Raw genomic sequence first — 21,288 nt, 5'->3', positions numbered from 1 at the left:
ACAATTCTACCAGGTGGTTACAAATATGTAATACTGAGCATAATTCTTCTTTCCACTGCCTGTCGATGTCTGCTAACAGATTACCTGTTGGCTGTGGAATTGAAAAGCTGCAGCTTTTGCTATCCAAGATTTTGATCTGTGTAAACTTAAAAAATGCTTAAAATTGTAAATACATTAGGATACATTTCTAATTTACATGCTCATTCAGGGGTTACACATTAAGCTGCATAAATGCTAAATATGTTATAGACTTAAATTCCTTTCTCAGTATTTGTTTGGTTTATTTTATCTGAACTGGGAAGTACAAAACATACAAAAATAAATAAAAATCTCTTACTCTGTTGTCGTGCTGTTTGTAGAGTAGGGCTTAAACATCACAGATATTTAAGACAGAACAATAAAGTTTTCATAATTTCTTATGTAACAAAATTCTCTGTGTACAAAACACTTCATTTATAAACTACTCAGGCTTATCAAACTGACAGTCAAGCTAGAATCATATTACCCTAGGCCTCTAGTACTGTTGCAATTTCTGAACTCAGTATAAATATGTGATAATAATTAAATAAATTATTTTATGAATTTATGCACTCATTTAAATAAATGTGGTTTCTGATCCATTTGTAGCTAAACTAAGTGCTCACTGTTCCTCTTATCCAAAAATTCTTCATATAGAGCATGTTATACCACTCTCTAACTGCAGACATTACTTTTTGGCCTATATATTTGCTTACGAATGCAATGTACATGTCACATAGATTATTAAAGTATCAAAACCTAATTCATGATAAAAAGAATGAACACAGTTCTTCGTTCACCATCTCTAATTTTAATCTATATTTAACTTTGGCTTTTTATTTTATGTTTATTTTTACAAATTTATACAGTCTCTTAAGGCAATCACTCCATTACCAAGCTTCTGTGTAACGCACATCAAATTCTTGCAAAGCTGGTAGCTTCTGTTTTAATCTCTCAAAAGTCTGTGCACTGAGCTTGGTGCTGTTCAGATTTAGTTTACGGAGATTTGTCATGGCTGCAATAAATAAAATTGATTTCATTATGACAGCACATTATTACCATACATATGACATATGACCAATAAGCTGTATTCTTTCATGCAGTACATTAGACTTTACCACTATCATTCCACAAATTCTACTATTTCAATGGCTACAAGAAATACTACTTTAATTTACAATTCTAAAATGATGCTTAGCACATATAAGTTATTGATTGTACAATGACAGACGTCCGTGAAATTACTGGTAACTGAGCAAAGTCACAGATTAAGTAGTTGAGAATTACAAAGGAAATAGAACCAGCAGGAGTGACGTATTAAGCAGTTTGAAGAAAGCTCTCTTGAAGTGTATGACAATAATAGGCATTTTGCTAAGGAGTTCTTTATCAGCTGAAAATTCAGTAATGATGACTATAGGAAAATATTAAAGGATGTCTTCAGTATAAAGAACAACTGAGGTGAAAGTACCCACTACACAGGGGAAACTAAATGTTATTAAAGATTTTTGTTTGAAACGAAGTTCTGGTCATAAAAGAAAAGATTCAAGAATTAATAACAAAACTAGGCTTCTTAAGAGCCTTTATTTACTTTTTGACTGCACAAGACAGCTATGTTACACAAAGTTTATGGAAGGCTTTTCAGTGTGCAAATGATTAGCTACAATGATTTTATAAAACATTTATACAATGTCTCCACCAATAACAAAATCATGAGTTAATGGTAAACCTCTGTCATACAGAGGCCTACCTACTCCACTATTGTATCAATGCTGCTGTAAAGACATTACACTCAAGCAAGATTGCACACTGATACAAGCAGCATTTTAATATTTTTCTGTAGTTAACAAATGGACTAGTCAGTTCAAATATGACTACAAGGAGCATTCAATGAGTAATGCATCACATTTTTTTCTCTGAAAGCAGGTTGGTTTTATTCATAATTCCAGTACATCATAGCATTCCCCACACTTTTTGCTACAGAACTCTATTTTTCAACATAATCTCCATTCAGTGTGATAGCCTTATGCCACATTACTGGGAGGGCCTGTATGCCTGCAGGGTACCACTCTTCTGGCCGATGTTGGAGCCAACATCTTGTTGCCTCAATAATCCTATCATCTACATACTGCTTCCTGCATATAACCACCTCATCATCCACATACCGCTTACCAAGGAGTGCATCCTTCATTGCTCTAAACAGATAGAAGTTGGAAGATGGGAGATCTGGGCTTTAGGATGGATGAGGAAGAACAGTCCAGTGAAGTTTTGTGAGCTCCTCTCGGGTGCATAGACTTACAAATGGCCTTGCATTTCAAGGAGAAGGAGAAGTTCATTTGCATTTCGGCAGCAACTGACGTGCTGAAGTTGTGTCATCAATTTCTGAGAGTAGCTCAATATACTTCAGAGTTGATCCTTGCACCGTGAGGGAGGACATCAAATAGAGCAACCCCTTCAGAGTCTCAGAAGATCATCATCATGACTTTAATGGCTGAATGAGTGGCTATGAACTTGTTATTCAGAGGAGAGGCGGTGTGGTGCCACTCCATGGATAAACCCATGTTTCGCCACCTGTGAGAAAACTCTACAAAAAATTGTCATGATCAGCTTTCTTCAAGAAATTCTGCACAGATGATCCTCCAGTGCTCTTAATGGTCTTCTGGTAGGAAAGAAGGAACCCAACCAGCATATATCTTTGAGTACCCCAACTGGTGGACAAGTGTATCAGCACTACCAAGAGAGACATCCAGTTGTGTAGTGAGGTGTTTGATTGTGATCCATTAATCACCTCAAATGGGTGTGTCTGCATGTTTCAAAATTTTTGAGTCATAGCTGTGTGCTACCAGCCAGGAAGTGGGATATCAGACATGTTTGTGCAACCTTGTTGCGATGATGATAGACACCTTGCCCAACGAATTACTGTGCTTTTGTTCTCTGGTAGGTCTCCATGGATATTCTGCAAGTGCCTATGAATATCTGTGATGCTCTGGTTTTTCCACCAAAATAAAATCAATGACACCTCACTGCTTGGTATGCACTTCCATTACAGATGCCAATTTGAAGGCTTTGCATAGTGCCACCATCTATCGAAACGTTGTGAAGCTATGGGGACTGAAAAGGGTATATTCCATGATGTCCCACTACAAATTCCATATTTTCTTCAACTGAAACTGGCTGAGAAAAAAATGTGTTGCCTTACTTATTTAATGCCCCTTGTATATTCTTTTGAATGTCAAAGGCATTTCAAATTTTAACTACGAGAATGATTTATGAAGAATGCTGACCTGAAACAAATTTCTCAGCAATGTTTGGCCTGTTTGTAAAAGGAATTCAACTGGCTATGTGTGCTAATTCCTTATGGCAGGTATTGTTGAGGTTTAACATTTTTTACCAGAAACGAAATGCAATCAAAGCAGTGGGTGGCAGCTGGTAGCCCTGCACATTCAGAATGTGATTCTTCTTATTGATTACCTTGCAAAGGGTAAAACAATAACTGGTCTATCCTGTGCAAGTCTTCTGGATGAAAATATGCATGAGAAGAGGTCTGGATTCCAAAAGAAATTTGTAGCCAGAAGGAGTTTTATGTCTTCAATTAAAACACGAGAGAGAGAGAGAGAGAGAGAGAGAGAGAGAGAGAGAGAGAGAGAGAGAGAGAGAGAGAAAATCACAGCCATCATATTTATTGCATGTGCCAAAAATAGCAGCCCTCAGCCAGTTTTACTGTTTTCATTTCAAATCAAGTGGATCTTAACAATATTTACGTCTGAAACGGATCATCCATTTATCGTCTGCAAAACAGGAAGGAAACCTGACATATATACAAAATAAAAACAAACGCGAAAGAAATGAGTCTAAAGAACTTTTAAAACAAGAAAGGATCAGGCTGGGAACATGCATAAGTACTCTAAGGAAGAAAAATTTATGCAAAATCTTGGACTAAAATGAGAGCAAGGTACAGGAAGATGGGAGATTACCTACTTTTATTCAAATTCAAAAATATTGTCTCTAAAGCAATAAACAGTTTCAAGATGAGGACAGAACTAGAAATAAAATGCCAAAAGAAGATGCAAGCTAAAGATAAAGTGATACCTACAAAAGGGCAAAATTCTGAATTTTTTAAAATTAAAATTATTTGTCTTATTACTCTGTCATGTTATCAAATTTTATTAATGTAATAGGTGTCATGGCTGTCAAATTTTAGTAATGTAAGAAGTGTAATGGAGTCAAATTCTTGTAATGTAAGGAGATGCATATGCATATGGCTGGTGGCAGTAGTAGCTTAACTGTCAACAGACAGAAATGAAAATGGTATGTCACGGCCACGGTTACTACCAGGGCGATAACACATCTGTATGCAATAGCACTAAGCACAACCAGGAGGTGGAGGCAAACACAGAAATGGTAGCAAGCCTGCCATGTTTGAGAATCATTTTCAGCGGAGGTTGGATGTCTCGAGAAATTAGGAAGACCTTATGTGTCATCAGGGGAAAACAACACTGCTAGGGAAATTCACATAAGTGACTTGTGTACAGGACCAAGTCATTTGCAGTCAGAGTCAGTACCAAATAGGATTGATTACCAGGAAGCAGCTAGCATAACAGATGAGTCATCAGGAGCAGTCACTATAGAGTGACACTTTGACACTTATGTGGTAAAAACTCTGAGAAGTCTGTACACATTTGAGGGCGGACAACGGAGTTTATGACAGGTATCCAGTAATACTTATTATATTGAGTTTTTGCCTGTTTGAAAAGAACAAGCTCTGTAGAATTTGTCTGTAACAGTAGCAATGAGTATTAGTATTTTCAGTAAGTCAGAATATATAGAGGAACAAGGGCTGTCTCTAATTGTCTGCTAGTGTTAATAAGGTATCTAACTGCACGAGCTGCAACAAGTGATTCTTATTATTTTGTGTGGGTCAGAATATAGAGAGGCACAAGTGTTTTATCACACTTGTCTCCTATTGTGGTTAAAGTTTTTGACTGTGTATTGTCAGATCATCTGATGATTTTACTAGATGGTAAATTACAGTGTTATCTGCAAACAATCTAAGGGGGCTGCTCAGATTATCACCTAGATCATTTATGTAAATCAGGAACAGCAGAGGGCCTATGACACTACCTTGCAGAATGCCAGATATCACGTCTGTTCTACTCGATGATTTACCATCTATCACTACGAACTGTGACCTCTCTGAGAGGAAATCACAAATCCAGTCACACAACTGAGACAATACTCCATATGCAAGAAATTTGATTAATAGTCGCTTGTGAGGAACGGTTTCAAAAGCCTTCTGGAAATCTAGGAATATGGAATCAATCTGAGATCCCTTGTCAACAGCACTCATTAGTTCATGGGAATAAAGAGCTAGCTGTGTTGCACGAGAATGATATTTTCTGAATCCGTCTTGGCTATGTATCAATAAGTCATTTTCTTCAAGTTGATTCATAATGTTCGAGTACAGTATATTCTCCAAAATCCTACTACAAACTGAGGCCATTGATATGGGTCTGTAATTCAATGGGTTACTCCTATTTACTTTCTTGAATATTGGTGTGACCTGTGCTACTTTCCAGTCTTTAGGAACAGGCCTTTTGTCAAGTGAGCAGTTGTATGTGATTGCACTATTATGTCTGCATACTCTGAAAGGAACCTGATTGGTATACCATCTGGACTGGAAGACTTGCCTTTCTTAAGTGATTTGAGATGTTTCACAACACCTAAGGTATCTACTTTTATGTCACTCATGCTAACAGCTGTTCTGGTTTCGAATTCTGGAATATTTACTTCATCTACTTTCATGAAGGAATTACGGAAAACTGTATTTAGTAATTCCACTTTAGTGACACCATCATCAGTAACATTTCTATCGCTATCATGCAGTGACGGTATTGACTGTTTTTTGCCACTGGTGTACTTTACATATGACCAGAATCTCTTTGGATTTTCTACATATTTTGAGACAATGTTTCATTGTGGAAAATATTAAAAGCATCTTGCATTGATGTCCACACTAAATTTCGAGCTTCCATGAAACTTAGCAAGTCTTGGGGATTTTGCTTTCTTCTGAATTTGGTATGTTTTTTTCATTGCTTCTGCAACAGTGTTCTGATGTGTTTTGTGTACATTGGTGGATCAGTCCTGTCTCTTATTAACTTATGCGGTATGAATCTATCTACCATTGTCAATACTGTACCTTTGAATTTGAACCATATCTGGTCTACACGTACATAATTAGCTTGGAAGGAATGGTGACTCTCTCTCTTTTATCTGCTGTTTTAAATAGATATATTTTGTGCTTATTTTTAGTAGTTTTGGTCGATATAGTTTTAAGCCTCACTAAAATGACCTTGTGTTCACTAATCCCTATATCCCTCATGACACTCTCTATTAGATCAGGATTATTTGTGGCTAAGAGGTCAAATGCATTTTCACAACCATTTACAATTCATGGGGGCTCATGAATTAATTGTTCAAAGTAGTTCTCAGAGAAAGCATTTGGTACAATTTTGGAAGATGTTTTCTGTCTTCCACTGGCTTTGAACATGTATTTTCGCCAACAAATCGATGGTAGATTGAAGTCTCCACCAATTATAACTGTATGAGTGGGGTACTTATTTGAAATGAGATTCAAGTTTTCTTTGAACCGTTCAGCTATTATATCATCTGAGTTGGGGGATCAGTAGGAGTAGCCAATTATTATTTTGGTACGGCTGTTGAGTATACCTCTAGCCCCACACACACACACACACACGCACACGCACACGCACACGCACACGCACACGCACACGCACACGCACACGCACACACGCACACACACACACACACACACACACACACACACCACCACCACCTAATTTATTTAATCTATCCTTTCTGAATATGGTTTGCACCTCTGTAAAAATTTCAGCAGAATTTATCTCCAGCTTTAGCCAGCTTTCTTTCCTATAACGATTTCAGCTTCAGTGCTTTCTATCAGTGCTTGAAGCTCTGGTACTTTTCCAACACAGCTAAGACAATTTACAACTACAATACCAACTGTTGCATGGTCGATTCTCATCGTTTCTTTGCCCTGTACCCTTTGAGACTGGAGCCCTTTTTGATTTTTCCCGAGACTGTCAAAACCTAAAAAACCGCCCAGTCCATGCCACACAGCCCCTGCTACCTGTGTAGTCACCTCCTGTGTGTAGTGGACACCTGACCTATTTAGCGGAACCCGAAACCCCACCGCCCTATGGCGCAAGTCAAGGAATCTGCAGCCTACACAGTCACAGAACTGTCTGAGCCTCTGATTCAGACCCTTCACTCGGCTCTGTACCAAAGGTCCACAATCAGTCATCAATGATGCTGCAGATGGTGAGTTCTGCCTTCATCTATCTAGCAAGACTGACAGTCTTCACCAACTCAGATGGCCACCAGAAACCAGAGAAAATCTCTTCCAATCCATAGTGACAAACATCATTAGTGCTGACATGAGCCACCACCTGCAGTTGGCTGCACCCTGTACCCTTCATTGACACGTTCCACACCATTATTGTCTTTCTGTGCTATTGATCCATGGAACACGTAACTAACTAACTAACTAACTAACTCCAGAAGGACCCTTTCCACATCTTGGATGACTCCTCCTCCTCCTCCTCCTCCTCCTCCCCCCCCCCCTCCCCCCCCCCCCCAGGGTATGCACACAGAGTGCACATTGGCTTTCTTCCTGTCCTTAGCTGCCATATTCATAAGGGGCTCCATCACCCGCCTAACACTGGAGCTCTCAATGACAAGCAATCCCACCCTCTGCACTTGTCTGGACCTCTCAGGAAGACCTGCCACTGCCACAACAGGCAAGGCCGTTCTTGCAGGCTCAGAAGTACTTTAAGCAGTGGGCAGTGCCTCAAACCTGTTACGGAGCTGTAAGGGTACAGCCCTGTGGCCAGCACCAACTTTTGCCTTCTGCCAAGGGATTCACGACCCCGCCACGTTCACCAATCACCATCAGGCAAGTGACGACCAACAGGGACGTCTGAATCCAAGGGCTCAGTGGCAAAAAAGAGATCCCAGGCAATGCTACAGGCTCCAGAGGCACCAAAGTGCTCGCCTCGGGTGTCCCAATGTCACCGCCCAGGGCAACAGCCTGGAGCCTGTCAACCAAGGCCAACACAGCTTCCAGCTGTTAATGGATGGTGACCAATTCCCCTTAATCCGTACACAACAGGCACAGTCCCTGTCTATCCCTAACAATTTTTTTACTCTCTTTTATCTCACAAGTTGTTAAAAACAAACAGATGACTGACGACTATGCGAATTTACACTATATGGATACTAAAACGTGATGCTACATCTCTCTAGTACTATAATATGCCTGAAATTTGTGAATTAAGCTATGCAAGTACCCAAAAACATGCAAATAAATTAAGAATGAAATTATAAAACATATAAGTGAGCTAAGAGTGCGACTTGATGCTGGCTGTTGCTTATTCAACAGCAGCAGGGAGCTCATGTCGAAGTTTATATTATTATTATTATTATTGTGTTAACACTGATGACACAAATTGCCTGTAAATATATGCTCAACGGTTGTATTTGTACTTGTAACCAGCAGAGTGCAAGGGGCAGTCCACATTTGGCCACTGACCTTAGAATATGACAAGAGGATCCAGCCTGCTGCGCTTCGCCTGTGTACCAATAGAAGACAATGCTCTCTCAGCCTTGGATCAGGATGCTGCCTGACATCCTTGCAACAATAACAGATGTCCACACCATCACATTGAGTATGGCGACACAAAAGCTACTGCTGAAATGGAGGCATGCAGTCAGCAGCTGGAGACCGCCACATGAGGGAAACTCCATCACATTCACTCTCCAACCAGTAATGATTGTAAACAAGCCTAAATAAAGAAGTCATTGTAAGCATCAACAGTCCTTCTTCAACTACACAACATCCTTCCTTGGCAGAGAATCCTAGGCCACTCAAAGCCATCAGAGCTGTCCTGTTATGCTATTGAGAATGGCCACATGTTCACTTGGTAGACAAATGGCTGGTTTCCCCATTTGATCTGGCCTTAAGTGACCAGTAACAACCAATCACTTGCCCTGAAGCAAGTATGTGCAACCATGCATCAGTTACAATGCAATGTGCCTTCACAGCAGTGTTCATGGGTAGAGTATGCAATACTTGAGGTGTTCCATGGGTGCACCTGCTGCTACGCCCCCCAATGCTGGCACCTAGAGTTAGATGATCATGACCAACATCACCAGGGGGATAGATTTGATGTCAACAATTACCGTCCAATCTCCCTTCTAACAGCTTTATCCAAAATTTTTGAGAAAGTAATGTATTCAAGAGTAGCTTCACATATCTGTAAAAATGAAGTACTAACAAAATGTCAGTTTGGTTTCCAGAAAGGTTTTTCAACAGAAAATGCCATATATGCTTTCACCAGTCAAATTTTGAATGATCTGAATAACCGAACACCACCCATTGGGATTTTTTCTGATCTCTCAAAGGCTTTTGATTGTGTAAATCATGAAATTCTGCTAGACAAGCTCAAGTATTGTGGCATGAGTGGGACAGTGCACAAATGGTTTAATTCGTACCTAACTGGAAGAGTGCAGAAAGCTGAAATAAGTAGTTCTCGTAACATGCAAAGATCAGCACATTCCTCAAACTGGGGAACTATCAAGAATGGGGTTCCACAAGGGTCAGTCTTGGGTCCTTTGTTGTTCTTATTATATATTAATGACTTGCCATTCTATATTCATGAAGAGGCAAAGTTAGTTCTCTTCGCTGATGATACAAGTATAGTAATCACACCTGAGAAACAAGAATTAACTGATGAAATTGTCAATAATGTCTTTCAGAAAATTACTAAGTGGTTCCTTGTAAACGGACTCTCACTGAATTTTGATAAGACACAGTACATACAGTTCCGTACAGTGAATGGTATGACGCCATTAATAAATATAGACCTTAATCAGAAGCATATAGCTAAGGTAGAATATTCCAAATTTTTAGGTATGTCCATTGATGAGAGATTAAATTGGAAGAAACACATTGATGATCTGCTGAAACGTTTGAGTTCAGCTACTTACGCAATAAGGGTCATTGCAAATTTTGGTGATAAACATCTTAGTAAATTAGCTTACTACGCCTATTTTCACTCATTGCTTTCATATGGCATCATATTTTGGGGTAATTCATCACTGAGGAATAAAGTATTTATTGCACAAAAGCGTGTAATCAGAATAATAGCTGGAGTCCACCCAAGATCATCCTGCAGACATTTATTTAAGGATCTAGGGATATTCACAGTAGCTTCTCAGTATATATACTATCTTATGAAATTTGTTATTAACAACCAAACCCAATTCAAAAGTAATAGCAGTGTGCATAACTACAATACTAGGAGAAAGGACGATCTTCACTATTCAGGATTAAATCTAACTTTGGCACAGAAAGGGGTGAATTATACTGACACTAAAGACTTTGGTCACTTACCAAATAGTATCAAAAGTCTGACAGATAACCAACAAGTATTTAAGAAGAAATTAAAAGAATTTCTGAATGACAACTCCTTCTACTCCATAGAGGAATTTTTAGATATAAATTAAGAAAAAAAAGAAAAAAACAAAAATATTAAAAAAATAAAAATAAAGAAAAACAAAAAAAAAAACACAAAAAAATAAAGTTGTTATATTAACTTAAGTATGTTGTTAAATTAACCTAATTATGTCATGTATTGGAAAGTTCGACTCGTTCCACATCATTACGAAATATCGTATTCATGATCCATGGAACTAGTATTAATCTAATCTAATCTAATCTAATCTCTAGATCATGGCCAGCTGCTCCTGCATCTGCACGCATCAAGTGTGTTCAGATACAGTGGGATGATCAGCTTCTGAAAAATTAGGTTTTTAATGTTACAGCATTTTTACTCATTCTGGGGTTGCTGCTATGACAATGGTGTGTATGCTATGCAAACACGTATTATACCAGAAAATACGAATACACCATGAAGTGATAGTTATGTTGCATGCATGACTGTAATGGGTTACACAGCTTTTTCTTTAATGTTGACTCAATGCAGTGACTCTGTGATGGATGTGGTCCTCTTTGTGTTGATACATGTACAATGTGTGCTGTGGACTGGACTGCTGAAGCTCATGTCATTGCATTACCATCCTTTGTTCAGAAACCACAAATATCTTTGACAATATTCAGCATGTGAACTGCACGAATGGCATGTTAAGTGAAGCTATGTAGTATTTTCAGCCAAGTATCACTTCAGGCTGCCCTACATTGATGGCAATATACGTGTTAGATAGTAATGTGGTGAGCACATTCTGACAACCTACAACTGCTGAATGATGTAGCAGACTAATGCTAAATCCACCGCCTTGAGGTGCCATTAGACACAACAATGAACTCAGGTACCATATACTCAGGGAAATCTCAGTAGGAACCAATATTTTTGGAAGGTTTTATAGCTCTTGATACTGCCTTTCCTTCAGAAAATCCACATGCTACATTTTGGCAGGACAATGTCTATCCACAGGATCTCCAATTGCTTACATAAGACTACTTGTTGAATGTGCTTAGTTTTACTCTCTCATACAGCACTAAGAGCTGCTTGTATGGTGTGATATTAAAATAGTAACTTAAGGAGCAAAGGTAACAACTCACTGATAATACAGCCCCCCCCCCCCCACACACACACACACAAACATACACACGCGCGCGCTGGTCGGTGTGGGTGGGGGGGTGGGGAGGAGATGGGGAATGCACATGTGCCAACACATCTACTTTTTGCTGAGTTGTCATCTTTATTCCTTAAATTATTTACATTCCACTAGGGCTTTGCATTATCATTATAGTGTTAGTATCAAAATTTAATGTCTGTTAGTGATGTAATAAACTCAGAACCTTTAAAGAGTAATTACTTACAGCAAAGAGCAGATATTCCTTTGTCTGATACTTGGGTCTCACAGAGGTTTAGTACTTGTAATTTGTGTAAATGTTCTGATATCATCAGCAGACCTGAGTCACCAAACTGTTTGGGAATAAAAACAGTCATTTAATAATTTGATAGTATCATACAGTATTTAACTGTATTTTGTCTGAAACAGAAATAAACCCAGTATTCTGGCTGATTTTGAATATTCCTCTAAGCCAGAATGTATTAATTTACCATCTTGCTATTGCAGTGGTTTTTTCATTGAATGTGAGAAATTTCTGATACTTGGAACCATCCCGTCATGAGTAAAGGCAAGACACACTATTTATTTATTATGACTGTTGTACAAAACTCACCTGTGTGGCCCAGAGGTTGAGGTATCTGAGGGCTGGCAGCTTGATTAGCTGTTCAGCACAGGCACTTGTCACATGTGTAAATGCCAAACTTAGGCATTCAAGGTTTCCGAATGAGCCACAGCTCAACAGCTGAGCAATGTCAGCGTCCGTTGACCTGCTTGGTAATGTTAGCTTCCTTGGTCCACCTTTTTGTTGCTGTAAATATTCACATTCTCTCAATACGTCACTAGTATAAATTTATCTACTATATGACAACATCATACTTCTTACTAAAATTGATCAACAACAATAAATCCTAGTCTTCAGATGAAACAGTTACTGTTGTCAACAACAATGTATATTCAAACACCTGGCAAACAAAAGCTTTGGAAGCAGTGAAACCATCTGAACAGATACATAGGACATGAATGACTCTTTTTCTTGCTGCGGCTTGTATCATGCTGAGACTGATCCTGTAAACTAAATGAGCTGTGACAAAATAATAATGCTAATTTGTCTTATTACTTGAAGCATCCATTAACAATCTCAGACAAGATGGCATTCTGTTTCCAACATTATGACCCTATTAAAAGTAATATGACTTACCAATTCTCTCAAATGTTTTTGGCGCTGACAAAGAGCAGCATAGTGCTGTCGACCTGAGGCAGTACTCTGCAAAGTTGTGACGGCTTGCATCCTTTGGTCTTCAGTTTCCAACAGCTGCCACTCAAGCATAAGGCAAAGTGCCTCCTGGGCAGGGCCCTGGTCACGCAAGGCCAAAAGCAGGCATGCTTCCAGTTGCTTCGCTAATTGTGAAATAAACCTTTTTCGACGGCAGCAGCACTGGAGCAATGTCTGCAACTGCAGTAACACACAGGCTATTCAGATGCAAATAGAGTTATTATTTGTATAATAAATTAGAAATCAAAGAGTATTAACATATTGAAAGCAGTACAAGACATAGTGCAGGAGAAGAAATAGAAATTTTATTTCACTTTTACCACATACCATGAGGCACCATAGCTCGCCTTCATCAGTACAGACTGTGTTTGAAGGGCAATAGATATGAAACCAGCCCTCTTTCCCCTCTCGAATTCCAAGAACCATTTGATGAACTTCACATCGGGTATCTGTTCCAATCCTCTTGATGACCGGCATGAAATTCCTGCAATTGGTTTGAAACATTTATAATTCTGGAATACAGCATGCACCTAAGAACAGATATAAAATTAAAACAATTCTGAATATTTCTGCCAAAGGTGTAAATATCAACTAGTAGAATGAGTGAGAAATTAGAAGTCAAGCAGGAAACATGGCACTTGCATAGGACCTATCAACATACTGCATCCAAGATATAATAAGAAAAGTATGTTCAGCATTCTTGTCTGTGGTGTTTAGTTAGGTTCCCATATTGTGAACACAGTGATGCATTATGCATCTGAAAATCTACATGATGTAATGTGGTTATTTTGGCTAAGTGAAGTTACAAAGCAATTTTTAAAGGAAATTTTTTTGCACATGACAGTGTTTGCTGTGAAAGACGTGGGCAACAACTGAAGCCACGCTGACTCACCTCAGTGAGGTGAGGCAGTGTGAAGTGAAGTGACTGCACACATCATGGTTTATCACAAGGAACTACCATATAAGTGTACACACATTTGCCTTATGTTTGTTACTGAGAACCATGCAGTTCTGCACAACAGGCAGTATTGTGCTGATGTGTGAATGTGTGTGCATTTTCTACCTCCGAAGGAGAACTTTGTTTCAAGGCTTAAACATTTTGGCAGTCATTTTCATTACACCTGTCTGCAAATCAATACCTCCCATATGTGGTGAGTATCTCCACTGTTTATGTGAGTGTTTTATGAGAAATAGTAAGTAAGTGATTTTGAGTAATGTATTGCATCATCTGTTTCTGTTAACTTGGAATTTTCTTCTGTTGTACTATTCAGCATCACTCCTTTCATTTTAGAAGATGACAAAAAGCTATAGTCAGCACACTAAGTTGGGAAAAGAGAATAATTATTATGTAATAGCTGAGAAGTGCTAGCATATACACATAAAGAACTACACCCCTCTAATTAATATTCAGCATTGTCATATCAGTTATCAACAAAAGCTGAGAAGAGGAAGAGAAATAAATGCAAGAGAGAAGGGTGTGGGAGGGGGAGTGGGGGAGAAAAATTATTTGTAGGAAATCAGCAGAAGAACAAGAAAGACAAACAGAATGAGATGATGTCAATTTTTTTTAAACAGTGGAGTAAGTAACAAGTTGATTGGGTGTGAAAAAGGCTGTATGAAGGATAAATTCTAAAAACATGTTCAAACTCGGATGGTGAAGAGAAAGACAAGGAAGGAGTTTTATCACGTTTTAAGGAAGGAGAAACCTTCACTTATGCCTAAGAATTATTAAAACATGAGGATCAATGAAACAATGCACCATGAATTGTTTAATGAATTGTGTATTTATTGGTCTAGTTTTTATCTTACAGCACAAATTGCACAGATCTTACTGGACTGTTCAAAAGAGCTTAATGCAAATTTAATGGATCCACTTTTGATGGTCAACTTTTGTTACAGTGCATTCAGCTGATGTTAGATAGGATTTATTGAATTTAATGTCTGATCATTTGAAGCTAATATCATCTGGTTTACAGCTACTGCCATCTGGGTCTTGAAGTTAATTTGCATTGAAGAGGTAATTCATTTCATCACTAATAATGCTCAAAATTGTTTTTGGTTTATTCTTAGAATTTTGAATATTTTATGCATAGAGCATAGTTTTTCAATTTTTAATGACATGGTGTCGAATTTCATACCATCCTGTATAATGTACCTTTAACTCATCATTACAGCTAGTCATCTGCATTGAATGTTATCTCTTTCTTCCTGATATTAGATACTTTGAACTTAGTTATTGACCTCCTTTTCTCTCAGCTTCCACTCTGATTGCCACTGACCTGTTGTAAAGAAAAACTGGATTGATCGTGTTGTAAAAAATACTTTTAGGAAAGAATTACATTTCTCATATACTCTGTGCCCTTGGTAAAATTAATCTCACAAGTCCTGTAAATTCTCTCTGGGTATTTGAATGAGCCAGCAATTACAATTGTATGAAAGTCTGTTTTTCTCTTCTTAGCTAAGCCTGGCTGATGGAGATGATTTATTGTTGCTATTTAGTGCTACCATTCATTAGGGGCTCACATATACATCATGAAAGACAGCTAGATTTAAAAGTAAATTATTTTTCACTGTCGTGCTGTGTCCTACTCTTGTTGGAATGATATTGTGGTGAACACACTGAAGCTCTTGGTGCTCTTGATCAGTACTCCTCAAAATGAAACTGTTATCAATACAGTGACTTCCCAGTTATTTTACTAAGTCTATGAGTACTCTCTTTAATTACCTGATGAAGTTTGAAATATTTGCAGTTGAGCATTGCACTGTCAGCATTATAATTGTGAAAGTAATACTCATTTGTTTCTGTGTGTGATTATTTCCATGCTGCATGCTAGATTGTATACCTCTTCATAACATAACTTGTTTTGTACCATTGTAGAAAATTATCAAAAGATAATAATTTGCTCCCATTTGAAGTCCTTTTCTGACACAGATATTATTTACCTTACCTGGTGAATGGTTCACATCTCAAGGCATCTTCAGGGAAAGGGATGGGCTGCAATAGTTGTGCCAGACCAGGCCTCCAGTCATCATATTCAGAGCTGTTAAACAATCAGAACCAGAAATTAGTGCTTGCATGGAAAATGTATATTAGCTAAAGTACTTAAAAACACATTAAATCTACCACCCAACAGTAAAATTTATAGTTAAATGTGGAAACAGATGGTGGGGAAAGGATGTTTTCATGTGCTAGTTGGAGGGGGAATGTAAGTATATGACATGACAGTAGAACTGTAAGTTTTTCAACCTTACTTCAGCCAACAGAGAATTTTGGTGGACAGTAAAGAATGACCACCCAGATAATAAGAAACAATCAAGTACATGAGGAGGAGTACATTTATGCCAAAAATTTTGAACTAAAAATCAGCTCTTAGGTCTTGAGCAATGGCTATCTGATGACCAACACTCTTGAGTAAGCAGGAGTTTCTTGAGTAAGCAGTGTGGGGACAGTGGAAGCAATGTACCCAGCTGGTGTTTACCATGCAGAGTGCTGAAAGTAATAGCATCCCAAGGAATAGAAGCATTTGTTTGGCCTTAATTTTCTGGATTCACAGACTGGCATCATATTGGCAGCCTCAAGTATCGAAAATATTTGTGGAAAGTTGCAAAAGGAACAAGATAAGTGGCAGGAAATTTAGAGGAGGAGACTAGTTTAACAAAATTTCAAAACTGCAAAAACATTCAAATTACACACTTACTTTTTTTCATTCCCATTTTTTTTTCATGAATCACACAGACTCACAGATACACTCCTGGAAATGGAAAAAGAACACATTGACACCGGTGTGTCAGACCCACCATACTTGCTCCGGACACTGCGCGAGGGCTGTACAAGCAATGATTACACGCACGGCACAGCGGACACACCAGGAACCGCGGTGTTGGCCGTCGAATGGCGCTAGCTGCGCAGCATTTGTGCACCGCCGCCGTCAGTGTCAGCCAGTTTGCCGTGGCATACGGAGCTCCATCGCAGTCTTTAACACTGGTAGCATGCCGCGACAGCGTGGACGTGAACCGTATGTGCAGTTGACGGACTTTGAGCGAGGGCGTAAAGTGGGCATGCGGGAGGCCGGGTGGACGTACCACCGAATTGCTCAACACGTGGGGTGTGAGGTCTCCACAGTACATCGATGTTGTCGCCAGTGATCGGCGGAAGGTGCACGTGCCCGTCGACCTGGGACTGGACCGCAGCGACGCACGGATGCACGCCAAGACCGTAGGATCCTACGCAGTGGCGTAGGGGACCGCACCGCCACTTCCCAGCAAATTAGGGACACTGTTGCTCCTGGGGTATCGGCGAGGACCATTCGCAACCGTCTCCATGAAGCTGGGCTACAGTCCCGCACACTGTTAGGCCGTCTTCCGCTCAGGCCCCAACATCGTGCAGCCCGCCTCCAGTGGTGTCGCGACAGGCGTGAATGGAGGGACGAATGGAGACTTGTCGTCTTTAGCGATGAGAGTCGCTTCTGCCTTGGTGCCAATGATGGTCGTATGCGTGTTTGGCGCCGTGCAGGTGAGCACCACAATCAGGACTGCATACGACCGAGGTACACAGGGCCAACACCCGGCATCATGGTGTGGGGAGCGATCTCATACACTGGCCGTACACCACTGGTGATCATCGAGGGGACACTGAATAGTGCACGGTACATCCAAACCGTCATCGAACCCATCGTTCTACCATTCCTAGACTGGCAAGGGAACTTGCTGTTCCAACAGGACAATGCACGTCCGCATGTATCCCGTGCCACCCAACGTGCTCTAGAAGGTGTAAGTCAACTACCCTGGCCAGCAAGATCTCCGGATCTGTCCCCCATTGAGCATGTTTGGGACTGGATGAAGCGTCGTCTCACGCGGTCTGCACGTCCAGCACGAACGCTGGTCCAACTGAGGCGCCAGGTGGAAATGGCATGGCAAGCCGTTCCACAGGACTACATCCAGCATCTCTACGATCGTCTCCATGGGAGAATAGCAGCCTGCATTGCTGCGAAAGGTGGATATACACTGTACTAGTGCCGACATTGTGCATGCTCTGTTGCCTGTGTCTATGTGCCTGTGGTTCTGTCAGTGTGATCATGTGATGTATCTGACCCCAGGAATGTGTCAATAAAGTTTCCCCTTCCTGGGACAATGAATTCACGGTGTTCTTATTTCAATTTCCAGGAGTGTACTTACACAGCAAGACTTACAAATACTTACACAGCGAGAAAGATGGCAAGGCAGCAGGTAAGTTGTTGATCATCAGCTGGTTGTGGTACACCATTACGGCGAGCCTCAAAGTGGGCAAAAACTGCAGCCAGGCACACGGATACAAGATTAGGCAGCACACGAGGATGTGGGCAGCCAGAATTTGCCCCATGTACACTGCAACACATCCATTATGGAACTCAAAATTTTATAGCAACAATTGATACTGTTTTGCAAGAAATGAACCCTACAGAGTAGCATGAAGGATACTACAGAAGGATTGGTTTGTAGCATCAGTGAATGAATGTTTCTTTTAAATACATTTTTTCTGTACAGTGAATATTAATTATGAATTATGCAGGTCCTAGTCATCCTTGCTTCTTCCCATACCAATGACATATTTTTATTAACTAACTTTCAAATGGCTGTCATATAGCACAATATTGTGAATTTTGCTGTTTATCTCCCACATTGTGTCCTGTCAGGCAGTAACCATTACTTGCTATATAATCACAATGGATTTCAAGGAAGCACTATTTCTCCAGATGTCACATGTGGTACATGTATTTGAAATGCCAACATCAGAGGAAAAAATGAAATACAGAATTTGAGTGTGATATCTTTCTACTTCTACATACATTACAAACTACAGAAAAATGCATGGCAGAGAGCACTTCCCATTTTACAATGTGTTAATGTTTCTTCTGGCTGCATTTGCATACGGAGCATGGAAAGAATGACTGCTTAAATGCTCTGTGCATTTTGTAATTAGTTTATCTTGTCTTCATGGTCCATATGGAAACAATATACAAGAGGTTGAATGATACATCCAGATTCTTCATTTAATACTGGTTCTTGACACCATCTAAGTAGGCTTTTGCAGGATAATTGACATAGTATCTACAAACAACAGCCAATTCAGGTTTTACAGCAGCTCCATGATGCTCTCTCACGAGTCAAAACAAACCTGTAATCAGCTGTGCTGCCCTCCTTGAATATGTTTGGTATCTTGATAGTCATATTTGGTACAGGTCCCACATACTTACCAACATCTTAAGATATACATATACATAGATACTCTGTAATCCACAATACAGTGCATGGCAGAGGATACCCCACACCGCTATTGGTTATTTCGTTTCCTATTTCACTTGCAAATAGAGTGAGGAAAAAACAACTGTATGTAATATACCTCCATATGAGCCCAAATTCCTCATATCTTGTCTTAGTGCTCCTTATGTGCATTGTATGTTGGAGGCAGTAGAATTGCTCTGCAGTCAGCTTCAAATGACAGTTCTCTAAATTTTCTGAATAGTATTCCTCAAAAAGTACATCACCTTCCCTCCTGAGATTTCCATTAGAGTTTCCGAAGCACATCCATAACATTTGCATGTTGTTCAAACCTATCAGTAACAAATCTAGCAGCTGCCTCTGAACTGTTTCATAGTCTTTCTTTAATCTGACATGGTATGGATCCCAAACACTCGGGCAGTTCTCAAGAATAGGCCACACTAGCGTCCTAGGCACAGTATCCTTACAATGAACTACACTTTGTTATAATTCTCTCAATAATGGGGAGCTTAAGTAATTTTTGGGAAATCTCCTTTGTAGACTGGCTGTATTTTCCCAAGGAACCAAACCTGCTTTACCTGTGACTAAATCTATGTGGTCATCCTATTTCAGGATCATACAAATTGTTACATCCAGGCATTTGCTTGAGTTGGCAGATTCCAACTGTGATTCTCTGAGGTTGTAGTCATAGAATATTTAGTTTGTAAAATGTATATTTTTACATTTATGTATATTTAAGGTAATTTGTCTATTTTTGCACAACATTGAAGTACACTGAGAGATAAAAAATGATGCACCATTAAAAAATTATCCAGATGGGATGGAAAACATTAGATGTGATATAAATATACAGAGAAACAAATGATTATAATTTGGGAGAAATTCAATGATTTATTCGAGAGAAAGCGATTCACAAATTGAACAAGTCAGTAATGCATTGGTCCGCATCTGGGCCTTATGTTTATTATTGATTGACAGAGTTGTCAGAAGTCCTCATGAGGGATATCATGCCAAATTCTGTCCAATTAGCACATTAGATCATCAAAATCTTAAGCTTGTTAGAGGGTCCTGCCCATAATGCTCCAAACCTTCTCAACTGGGGAGAGATCCGACAACCTTGCTAGTGAAGGCTGGGTTTGACAAGCACTAAGATAAGCAGTAGAAACTCTTGCTGCATGGGAGCGGACATTATCTTGCTGAAATTTAAGCTCAGGATGGCTTGGCATGAAGGGCAACAAAATGGAGCATAGAATATTGTCAACATACTGCTGTGCTGTAAGAGTGCCGCGAATGACTACCAAATGTGTCCTGCCATGAAATGAAATGGCACCCCAGACCATCACTCCTGGATGTCACCCCTTACAGTGGTCAACAGTCTGATTGGTATTGCACCGCTGCATGTGGCACCTCCAGACACGTCTTTGTTGGTCATTGAGACTCAATTCAAAGCAGGACTCATCATTGAAAACACTTTTACTCCAGTCAATGAGATTCAAGGCCGAAGATGTGTTTGGGGATGCCCTGCACAGCTTTGGGATACCAAGCTGTCATCCACCAAATGTGCTGACAAAGAGGGGTGAAGGTCTGGAACGCCATTTCATTTCATAGCAGGACCCCTTTGGTTGTCATCCACAGCTCGCTTACAGCATAGCAGTATGCTGATGATATTCTATGCCCCAGTTTGATGCCCGTAAGGGCAACTCAACCAGAGAATAAATTTCAGCAAGATAAAGCCAGCTTGCACACAGCGAGAGTTTCTACTGCTTATCTTCGTGCATGTCAAACCTCAACTTGGCCAGCAGAGTCACCGGATCTCTCCTCAATAGAGGTTTGGAGCGTTTTGGGCAGGAACTTCCAACCAGCTTCGGATTTTGACAATCTAATGGGCCAATCCCCCCCATGAACCATGGACCTTGCCGTTGGTGGGGAGGCTTGCGTGCCTCAGCGATACAGATAGCCGTACCGTAGGTGCAACCACAACGGAGGGGTATCTGTTGAGAGGCCAGACAAATGTGTGGTTCCTGAAGAGGGGCAGCAGCCTTTTCAGTAGT

At 39.9% G+C, this 21,288-nt stretch overlaps 1 protein-coding gene across 1 annotated transcript in view; it reads right to left on the bottom strand.

The window, feature by feature from the left end:
* Nucleotides 1-256: 256 nt before the first annotated feature.
* LOC124616334 (C-Maf-inducing protein-like) overlaps nt 257-21,288 on the bottom strand; it is a 949,846-nt gene continuing 928,814 nt past the window's right edge. The window contains exons 8-14 of the mRNA XM_047144641.1: nt 18,179-18,343; nt 15,928-16,020; nt 13,307-13,463; nt 12,905-13,159; nt 12,320-12,514; nt 11,954-12,059; nt 257-1,033 (exon numbers count right to left, since the gene is read on the bottom strand). Of these exons, the coding sequence (XP_047000597.1) occupies nt 909-1,033; nt 11,954-12,059; nt 12,320-12,514; nt 12,905-13,159; nt 13,307-13,463; nt 15,928-16,020; nt 18,179-18,343 (1,096 nt within the window). The 3' untranslated portion in view covers nt 257-908. The remainder of the gene's footprint in view (nt 1,034-11,953; nt 12,060-12,319; nt 12,515-12,904; nt 13,160-13,306; nt 13,464-15,927; nt 16,021-18,178; nt 18,344-21,288) is intronic.

Source organism: Schistocerca americana, chromosome 5 (assembly GCF_021461395.2).
Source record: "Schistocerca americana isolate TAMUIC-IGC-003095 chromosome 5, iqSchAmer2.1, whole genome shotgun sequence".
In the NCBI taxonomy this organism is placed as follows: Eukaryota; Metazoa; Arthropoda; class Insecta; order Orthoptera; family Acrididae; genus Schistocerca; species Schistocerca americana.
The sequence above is the reverse complement of the archived record's forward strand: the minus strand, read 5'-3'. Positions and strand labels throughout refer to the sequence as shown.